Below are 9,673 nucleotides of genomic sequence, written 5' to 3' on the forward strand. Positions count from 1 at the left end.
GGAAACAAGCTGGAGACAGGGCCACACCCTTGCCTGCTTGTTGGGAATGTTGGACAAAGGGAGAGGTCCAGCTCCAGACAGGGCGTGGATCAGCAGGGTTCCCAGAGGCCCACCTGGCCCTGTGAGGCATCCTTACACCAGCTCCTGGGGGAAACTACCCCGGAGGAGGCCGACCGCCACGCCCATTGCCACTTTGCAGAGCGACTTAACATTAAAGACCAGCAGATCGCCCAGAGCCTCAGCGAGAAGCAGCACATCTACCTGGAGATGGCTGAGATGAGCGGCCTTGAGGACCTCGCCCCTGCTCGGCTCCTCTTCCGGGGAGGGGACCCCCCCGAGAACCTGCAGGGGGAGCTGCTTCTCAAGTCGGCCATGAGTGAGAGTAAGTAGCCACCAGCCCTCGCTGAGCGCCGGCCCGCCCTCCCTGTGCTGCCTGGTGGGCTCCTGGGAGACCCCAGGCTGGGCACACAGCCCCGTGCGGCCCACAGGCCACCCTATCTGGGCACGATTCTGTCTGCTTCTATTCTGCTTAGAGCTGGAAGGTCCTTGGACCCAGTTGGGTGCAGACCCCTCGCTGCAGATTTAAAGTACCATCTCCTATTCACTCAACAAACACTCCCGGTGCTGGACCTGGGGGTCTCAAATTGACTGAGATGGTTCCTCTTCTCTGATGAGTGGGTCACTGATGCTGTCCCCAGAAAAATACACACATACACATTTGGTGGGTCGTTTCAGGGGCTCCTGGCCGCACAGCCATGGGAGGGCGCTGGCCGGTAAGCGGCCCGCTTCCGGAGCTGATAGGGTCCTTGCGGAGCTCCTGGAAACTTCCACGCAGCTGCTGAGCCCCATGCTAGGCCAGGACATGTGCTCCTGCTGGGCAGTCAGGCAGGAGGGCCAGCACTGTTCTTTCAACGGCAGACGAGACAGACACAGCCCTGCCCTCCAGAATTTTCCATCAGAGTGAAAAGGCCAGAGGGCTCCCGCTTGGACTGTGCTCCTGCTCAGCCTTGCTCCCTCCGGCCATGCCTCCCATGTCTCCAGTCACCACTGTCCTTGGGCTCCCGAGACCCTCTCATGTCCTGTGCCTCGGCCTAGAATAGTCTCCCCACCTTCTCACCTGGCCAAAGCCCGTCTGTCCTCGAGCACCTTGTGTGACCAGCCTTGCTCCCCCAAGGCCACCTCCCATGGCCCCTGACCTTCTGTATGACTGTCAGCACACAGACAGTGGCCACACCGAGTTCCCTCCTAGGCCCAGCGCAGCCCCAGGCCCAGGACCTGGAGCGCCCCGAGGTCCGGCCTCGTGTAGATACAGATTGGCACATCCTAGGTGCAGTACCTGTGTAGGGGGTGCACAGAGTCAGAGGGGGTGACCGGACACCCTGCGAGGCCGTGGCCCAGGTCCCTGCACCCTGCTCTGATGCCCACGACAGGGCCGCAGGGTGACTTGGTTCCCCTCCATCTCCTTCCACAGTCGAGGACATCCAGAGCCTGATCTGCAGGCGGCTGGGCAGCGCCAACGGCCAGGTGGATGACGGGGGCGGATCCTCGTCCCCAGCTCGGAGGGTGGAGGCCTCCGGGGGCTACGACAGCCCCGGCAAGAGTGAGTGGCGCCGCCTCCTCTCGGGGCTGGGGCTTCTCGGGACCCCAGGAGGTCGGCGGGTGCAGGAGGATGTGCAGTTTCTTAAAACGTTCCCTTCACAAAGCATCCTTGGCAAAGCCCAGGCGTTTGCTGTTCAGCATCTCTGCTGCTGATTCCCCTCAACCTTCTATAAACTCTCTGGGGTCAGGGTTCTGGAACTTTCCAGGGGTGGTGAGTCACGTTCTGACAGCAGCACCCAGGCCAGTTCCTGCTGCTAGTCTCTGTGCCCCAGATGCCACCCTTTCTGCCCAGGTCGGAAGGCAGCAGCCTGGCCACGATTCCTACCCAGGCTGGGGGCAGGGTGGGGAACAGGGCATGCAGACCCCTCGGGACCCGCAGCATCTCATGCACCTGGCTTGGGGTTTCAGATGGCAGTTTTCAGAAGAACGTCTGCAGCAGCAACCCCAGCCTCCGAGACTGGCAGGGCGCCGCGGGCAGCCCGGACTCGAGGCTCGGCGACACCCCAGGGGCCTCTGAGGAAGCATCGCAGGCGGTACGCTGCCTCCTTGGGATGTTCCCGAGCTCCATACAGAGGGCCCCAGTGCTTTTAATTATCGTCAGTGAGGGTGAACAGCCTGTGCTTGGCTTGTCTGGTTTTTCCGTCTCAGGGCAAATAGTGAGCAGCGTCGTCCCGGTTGACGGTGACTAGTAGTTAATGTGCAGATTGACATGTGGCCAGGGGACCCTCCTGGTTCCTCCTGCAGGCCCGGGCAAGGGCGGGGTGGGAGGCAGGGGAGGGGCGGGCTCAGGGCGGCGGCCTCAGTAACAGGTGAGAGCCACCATGCGGGGACCACGAGCTTTCAGTCTGCACAGGTGTCCTGCCCCGCCCTGCCAGCCGGATGCCGAGGTCACTGGCTGTTCCCTCCTCTTTGACTCAGAAGTCCCACACTTGCCAAGCGCTGGGGTCAGAGTTGGAGGCCGGCTGCCTCTGGCCACCTCTGAGGTCTGAGGCCTGGGCTCCTCCGACAACCACCCGCTGCCAGCCCACCCCCGCAGCCAGGCTCAGAGCCTCCCACACAGCGGGCCCAGCCCGCCCGCCGCCCACCGCCCTCGCACCTCCCGGAGGCCACCCTGCACCCACCCTGCGCCCTCAGTTTCCAGACACCAAGGCTGGCACACGTCAGACGAGCAGGCGGGGGCCTGTCCCATGCTAAGGGGATGCCTTAGTGATAATACGCGGGTCCCGCTCGAGCTGGATTGGCCCTTAGAAGCTCTCTGAGCTGTGATGCCGTGTTTCCACAGGCGGAGGCACCAGGTGCTGAGCCCAGCCCCCGGCTGCCCGCCCTCCTGGAGTCGGAGGTAAGCGTGGGCTTGTGCGTCCCCCCCGCCCCCCGGGGCCGCCACGGACGCCTGGCGGGGCTTCCTGCAGAGCGCCAACGTCCCTCTCCCTCTCTCAGCAGCTCGTCCGGCGGATCCAGACACTGTCCCAGCTGCTCCTCAGCCTCCAGGTACGTGGCTTTCGGGGAGCGTGGCAGGCCGCATGTGCCCTTCTCCGGGTTGAGGCTGTGGTCTGGGGGAAGACCGGGCTCTTCCTGAAGCCGGCCGCTCACCGGCCCTCTCCTCCCCCAGGCGGTCATCGCCCAGCAGGACAGCTACGTGGAGACGCAGAGGGCGGCCCTCCAGGAGCGCGAGAAGCAGTTCCGGCTGCAGTCGACGCGCGGGAACCTGCTGCTGGAGCAGGAGCGGCAGCGCAACTTCGAGAAGCAGCGGGAGGAGCTGGCGGGCGTGCAGAAGCTGCAGGGCCAGCTGCGGCTGGAGCAGCAGCGCTGGGAGCGCGAGCGGGAGCGCGAGCGCCAGGAGCTGGGCCTGGCCTCGGCGCTGCTGCGGCAGCGCGAGAGCGAGGCACTGCGGCTGCAGGAGCAGCTGAGCCAGGAGCGCGAGGAGCTGGAGCGCCAGCGCCAGGCCTACCAGCACGACCTGGAGCGGCTGCGCGAAGCCCAGCGCGCCGTGGAGCGGGAACGCGAGCGGCTGGAGCTGCTGCGCAGAGTGAAGAAGCAGAACACGGTGCCCGGGGCGGCCGGGGCGCTGCCGCCCGAGGTGCTTGCGGAGGTGAGTGCCGGGGGTGTGTCCTGGGCCCGCGCGGGCGCGTCTGTGGGTTGTGAGTGCATGAGCACATGCGTGAGTGTGTATGTGTTTTGGGGACAGGCGGTAAATGGCAGCTCCGTCGGGCCAGCGTCAGCCTCTGCCCAGATCTGACCCTCCCAGCTAAGAAGCTTCCGTTAAGCCACCCCTGACACGGGAGCTGGGCGGGCAGGCAGGCCAGGTCCATCCATCTCCAAAAACCCCGCCCTACCCGGGAGCCGCGGCGCCATGCAAATCTGCGGGGCGTGGCCCCTTGTCGGGACACGGAAGGGCTGCCCGCAGGAGCCAGCGTTGGTGTCTTCTGTCGCTCTTTCAGGCCCAGCCCCCCAGCCACACTCCCAGCTTCAACGGGGAAGGGCTGGAAGGGCCCGCGGCCCTGACTAAAGCGCCACGGCCCCGGGTGAGCTCGCTGCTGTCTGGTGCGGGGCCTGAGTACGCAGAGCGCCCCGAGGTGACCCGCAGGGACAGCACCCCGGCTGAGGGTCGGCCAGCCAAGAGCGATGTGCCCATCCAGCTGCTCAGCGCCACTAATCAGATCCAGAGGCAGGCGGCCGTGCAGCAGCAGATCCCCACCAAGCTGGCCGCCTCCACCAAGGGCGGCAAGGACAAGGGCGCCAAGAGCCGGGGCTCCCACCGCTCGGAGAGCTCAGGTGAGTCGGGGCCTCTTGGCAGCCCCCTCCCTACCTTGCCCAGGGCCCGCCTGGCCCCTCGCCTTTGGAGGGGGCATTGGGAGGAAACCCCAAGGCACAGCTGGTGAGGCAGCTGAGGCTGCCCCCTGCCCCCCCCACCACGTGGAGGTCTTTTCATCTCAAAGAGCAAAAAAATGGAAACATCAAACCTCAGCTCTGTTCCCGCCTTGGCCCTCAAACTGGGATCAGGGACAAGGGAACGTGCTGGTGATTCAGAAACGAGCCTTGAAAACCTTTGCGCAGTTAGTCGCCCAGGGCGGGAAGTCGGGCAGGAGGTTGCACAGTGATCGCTGCTACCGCTCCCCCACCGAGCCCCGCCCTGCACTGGTCCAGGTGCTGCCAGCTCTGCTGATGTCCTTGCTCCACCAATGGCACACGCAGCCCTTGCACCAGAGCACCCTGCAGCCAGTTGGCCCTGGTAGGGAAGGCCCATGGGGAGAGTCCCTGGGACATTCCTGGGGAGCAGGGCCTGTGTCCCAGGACCACTGGGCAGCCAGGGTCACAGGGCCTCTCATCCAAAGGTTGAATGACTCCAGGGCCTTCTGTGGTCGGGCAGGGGTGTCTGCCCTGGATTTTGTCACTGAATTTGGGGCCTAATGTCTGAGTGGGGTCTATCCCTGGGAACGGGCGCTGGGGAAAGTGTGGGCGAGAAGTGGGATGAGGCCCTGGCCCAGGTCCGCAGAGCGCTCCTGTGCCTGGAGCGAGGCTGAGCACCCCAGCCGGCACCTTCCTCCCGCTTCCAGCCTCATTTGACCTGAAGCAGCCGCTGCTTCTCAACAAGTTCATGGGCAAAGAGGAGAACGCCTCTCGGAGCCGCCGCTCGCTGAGTCCCGTCCTGCGCAGCTCCACACCCCCCCCAGGTGAGCCGGCCTGCACCCCACCCCCTGGCACCCACGGTGCCTGGCAGCTGCTGACACCCACAACCCCCTCTCCTCTTCCAGACTCCTGCCTCCCAGCCCCGACCCCAGTCCCGGCTGATGTCCCCAACGAGTACTTCGCCCTCAAGGCCTGGGGGGCATCCTTCCCACCCGTGGCCCTGTTCTCCACACCACTCGACAAGGAAGAAGCCAGCAAGGAAGATGTCATCTTCTTCTAGGGGGCGTGGCTCGGGGTGCAGACCCTTCCCTGTGCCTCCACCGTCCGTGCTCTCTGGGGACGCGCCCCCCGGCCCTCTCCCCTTCCCAAGTAGGCCTCTGCCAACCACCACCAGGCCGGGGCAGCGCTGGCCTGCCATCTTGAGGCTCTGTAGGATTAGCAGTGGTGCCTGGGCAACTTTGTAAACTTATTTTTTCTAATACAAAAAGGAGAGTTTTTAATGGAAGGTTGAACCAAAGCTAACCCACGGAGCTGTCATCGTAGCGCCCCATTTGGGTAGAGGAGAGACCAGCTCCAGGCTGTGTTTGCAAGGTAGTGACCAACTGTGGTGGTTCCACCTAGAGCATGACAACAGGCCAGACCCTGGCCTGAGGAGATGCTGGCCCAGGCTGGGCTCCATGGCCACCAGGAGACCCTGGAGCGAGTCATTATGGCACCAGAAGGGGCCCAGTGGTGTTGGCTCTGTCCACAGAATCACGCAGAATTGACTTCCATGAATGGGTTCATGGGGAACCTCCAGGCCAAGACGTGAGCCCAGCCAGGGGTGGCACACAGCTCTCCCGGGACAGGGCCACAGGGCTGGGCAGCCAGAGAGGTTGGCTGATGGCTTGCCTGGCGGGTCCTACAGGTGCAGAAACTCGTCCTGAAAGGGGCTGACCTGGAAGGGACTGACCGTAGCTCATTTTAATATGGTGGAGGTTTTTAAAACCTGCTCTTGTCAAACTCGGTGCTTTCCCAAGGCGCCTCACCAAGGCAGCATGGTTCTGTGGGCCTCTCGAACACCAGGCGCCCAGGAAGCCAAGTCCAGAGCTTCAGCCAGGGCTGGCACACACCTGAGGGTCCCAGCTGCAGGTGGAGGGTCCTCCACCCCCATGAGATGGGCCAGTTGTTCCAGGGCTGCCAGGGAGTAGCCCCTAGGGCTGGTGTCCCGAGCCGATGGGCAGATGCTGGGACAAAGGGCAGTGGGGCGGAGCGCTGGAGGGACCCATGTGGCCTGGGTGGTGACTGTTGCCAGCAAGCGCACAGACGGCCGCCTCGCGGGCACCTCACGTCCAGTGAGCTGTCGCAGCTTATTGTCAACAAACACCCAGGAGGAGGGAGGGCCACCGGTCCAGCCTCGAGGCGAGGCTGTAGGTGTCGGGGATGGCGTCGCATGTCCATGAACAGTCCCAGGGTGGTAACTGGGTCAGACCCACGTTCCAGCTCTGGCCAAGTGCAGGCTTGGGTGCCAGGCGGGGCGGCGGGGCATTCCAGCCTTTTCCTGCACCCCAGGCTCCCCAGTGGAACCCACAGCCCAGTACCTCCCGAAGCATTGGCGGGAAGACTGAGTCCTGGCGGAACAGGCGCCCAGGCACCCGGGGTGAGGTGACACAGCAGTGACAAGGAACTGACAGTGGTTCCGGACCGCTCCTGAGCTGTTTCCTGCCCCTCTGGGGACCTCCCCCACCTCGCACTTGCCCAAGGGCCTGCGGCATCAGCGAGCAGCGGCCTCCCTGCCCCAGGACACGTGCCATGTCGGTAATCAGTGTTTGTGTTTTGTACTGAGACGCATCAGAGCACTTTAGAAAAGTTGTCTTTTAAGTTCCTGTCCTGTTGTGAAGAGGACATTGCTGGGCCGTGAGCCCCACCCACAGATCCGCTGTGACCCTCCCAGAGGATTCCTTGGGCGGTCAGCAGCTCGAGGCCACGTGGATATCAGCAGCCGAGGAGATTTCTGGGTGGTGCCAGCAGCGGGGGCAGCACCGTGGGCACATCTCACCAGGACCCCAAGGTCACTCCCGGGTAGAGTCCAGTCTTACTTGTAAAGTTAGGGGTCGAGCAGATGTTCCTATTTCTGTGGGATCTGTGCCCGTTAATCGTGACCATGACCTTAGTCCACCCAACAATTATTTTTACAATGACAGCAGCATTTCCTCACTGTGATGTATGTCGGAACCGCCCTAGAACTTAAGACCTGATTCTAGCAATAAACGTGTCTGAGATGAGCTGAGCGGAGTGGTGGTTCTTTGGAGTTTTGTTTTAGGATCACCTGCCCAAAGGTCGGTGCTGCAGTGTGCTTTCGGGGTGGGGGGGCGGGGAGGAGCGGAGCCTCGGACCCTCTGCTGCACTAGGCCTGAACACCAGGCCCAGGGCCTGCCTGTGATGCCCTGTCCCTCCCATGTGGGCCCCGGACGCCACAGCAGTGCTCTCTGCCGCTGTCACCTCTCCTGCTGGGTGCACTGCTCCCCGTGCCCCGAGGCTGGGGTGGGGAATGTAGGGAGGCGGGGACACCTCCCAAGCAAGTGACAGCACCTTCCCCCCGCTGGGCACCAGCTCAGACCAGTGGTTGGATGGACTGCACAGACAGCCCAGGCCAGGTAGCCTTCTCTGTTCCCGGTGAGGACGCCCCAGACAGTGATTCCATCTGGACAAAGTTGGAGGCAGTGCCAGTGCCAAGGTGGCTACGGTGGCCCCCAGGGGGAGCGCTGACGAAGCCAGGGTGCGGAGAACGCCGCCAGGTCCTCCCGCCCTGGCCGGTCCCCTCCCACTTAGGCCGCCCCTGTGGTCCTGGGGCGTCATCCTCCTCGACAAGGCGGGGCCCCTCAGCCTCCCTGCTCCCTGACAGAGCACGTGCTCCCTGAGTCCCGCCCCGGGGCCGGTCCCCTGGAATTGTCTTGCTTCACCCCAACCTGCAGCCGAGCTGCCAGCCCAGGGAAGGGCACGGGGCAGGAGGTGTGGCCACATGACAGTTGGAGCCGGCTCCTCGTCGTCAGCCCACCCAGCTGTGCCTGAGGCCGTGCAGCTGCGTCCTCGCCCCGCTGCCCAGGCTGCCCAGGCCCGGGGGGGACGCCAGCCTCCTGGGGCACCTGTGACCTGCCGTGTTACACATCCAGGTGTTCACGTGGTCCCCTGACAAACACGCTGCCTTCCAGGTGTTAATTCACCGAGTCTCCCGACAGGTAGGCAGGTGCTGCTCTGACCCCCACCCTAATGTCGCTGGTGTCTCTGGGTGCTGGGAAGGCAGAGCGTGCCCCCCTTTACCAGAGGGAAGAGGGACCCCCTCCCTCCTCTTCTCCCTTCCCCTAGCCCAGAGGGAGCGCCCCCGTTGGATGGGGCCAGGTGGGGTCCCTGCACCCACCCCAGCTCTTCCTGGCCACGTACCTTTGTAAAAGAACAAAATGTGGTTGAAAGCACATGAGGCTTTAGGGACTGTAAACACCACCGGTCCCCGGTGCTTCTGAGTTGTGAGGGAGAGCGCCATTCCCTCCGCTTTCCCACCAGGACTCAGATGTGGAGGGTCACAGGCAAGAGCCAGGGGCAGATGTGGGCCGCCCGCCACCCACCAAGGCCACCCGAGGCCACATGCCTGTGGCCTCTCAAACGTCAGACTGGAAAACAAGCTCGTCCTGTCCTGCCTGCCGTGCTTTCCACGAGCTGGGAGACAGGAGCCTCGGGCGTCTCCAGAGATGCTCAGAGCCCACGAAATGCTCAGACCAGCCCTGAACGGACAACGGCAGCTCTGGGTCCAAGCGTTGGCTGTGAGATGCTTCGGCCATGACAGGCACCCCGTGACACCCAGGAGCATGAGACCCAGGCACAGCCTGGTGGAGGCAGCATCCACGGCCGGGGTGTCCGAGCCCGCGGGGAGGGAGGGCCGCCCTCCATGGCTGAGGGCCACTCAGGGTCAGCGGGCTGCACTTGGCAGCATCGGAGGGGACCACCGGCCAAGGATGCTCCAGAAGGCGGGCAGGGAAGTGTGGTTTCCCACTGCAGCTCCAGCCCGCGGGAGGCTGAACCCAGGCCCACAGGGGCACCTGCACACCCTCCCTAAAATAAGGCCCAGGGGCACCCCCGCCCGCCCGGGAGAGAGGGCGTGTGAGTGAGCGGACAGGAGGGACCGGGGCGTTAGGAATAAGCTATCACACCTGGCCTGGCACCAGCACCACCGCCTTTAATTGATTCTCATTTCACTTTCTTCAGGCCCACCTGGCGCTCGCCATCCCAACCCGGCTCCCCTACTCGCCTTTTGGATACAGGACTCCAGCCTGCAGGTGCCTGTTCCACTGCACCGAGTCTCTGGGTCTACCCACTCCGCCCACACACACCCGCCCCTTTGGGGGCTCATGCCCCAGGCTGCTCTGCGCATCCTCTGGCCGCGCCCCCCCACACCCGGCCTTGATCTGCTCAA

At 64.1% G+C, this 9,673-nt stretch overlaps 1 protein-coding gene across 1 annotated transcript in view; it reads left to right on the forward strand.

Moving 5' to 3' along the window:
• ARHGEF18 (Rho/Rac guanine nucleotide exchange factor 18) overlaps window positions 1-5,605 on the forward strand; it is a gene marked incomplete at its 5' end in the record, with an annotated part of 91,549 nt that extends 85,944 nt beyond the window's left edge. Inside the window, 9 exons of the mRNA XM_079703778.1 lie at window positions 200-382; window positions 1,472-1,600; window positions 2,008-2,132; window positions 2,882-2,938; window positions 3,037-3,087; window positions 3,209-3,688; window positions 4,038-4,371; window positions 5,154-5,270; window positions 5,352-5,605. Of these exons, the coding sequence (XP_079559904.1) occupies window positions 200-382; window positions 1,472-1,600; window positions 2,008-2,132; window positions 2,882-2,938; window positions 3,037-3,087; window positions 3,209-3,688; window positions 4,038-4,371; window positions 5,154-5,270; window positions 5,352-5,506 (1,631 nt within the window). The 3' untranslated portion in view covers window positions 5,507-5,605. The remainder of the gene's footprint in view (window positions 1-199; window positions 383-1,471; window positions 1,601-2,007; window positions 2,133-2,881; window positions 2,939-3,036; window positions 3,088-3,208; window positions 3,689-4,037; window positions 4,372-5,153; window positions 5,271-5,351) is intronic.
• Between the last annotated feature and the right edge of the window lie 4,068 nt (window positions 5,606-9,673).

This window comes from Hyperoodon ampullatus (assembly GCF_949752795.1).
Source record: "Hyperoodon ampullatus genome assembly, chromosome: 4".
Classification (NCBI taxonomy): domain Eukaryota; kingdom Metazoa; phylum Chordata; class Mammalia; order Artiodactyla; family Ziphiidae; genus Hyperoodon; species Hyperoodon ampullatus.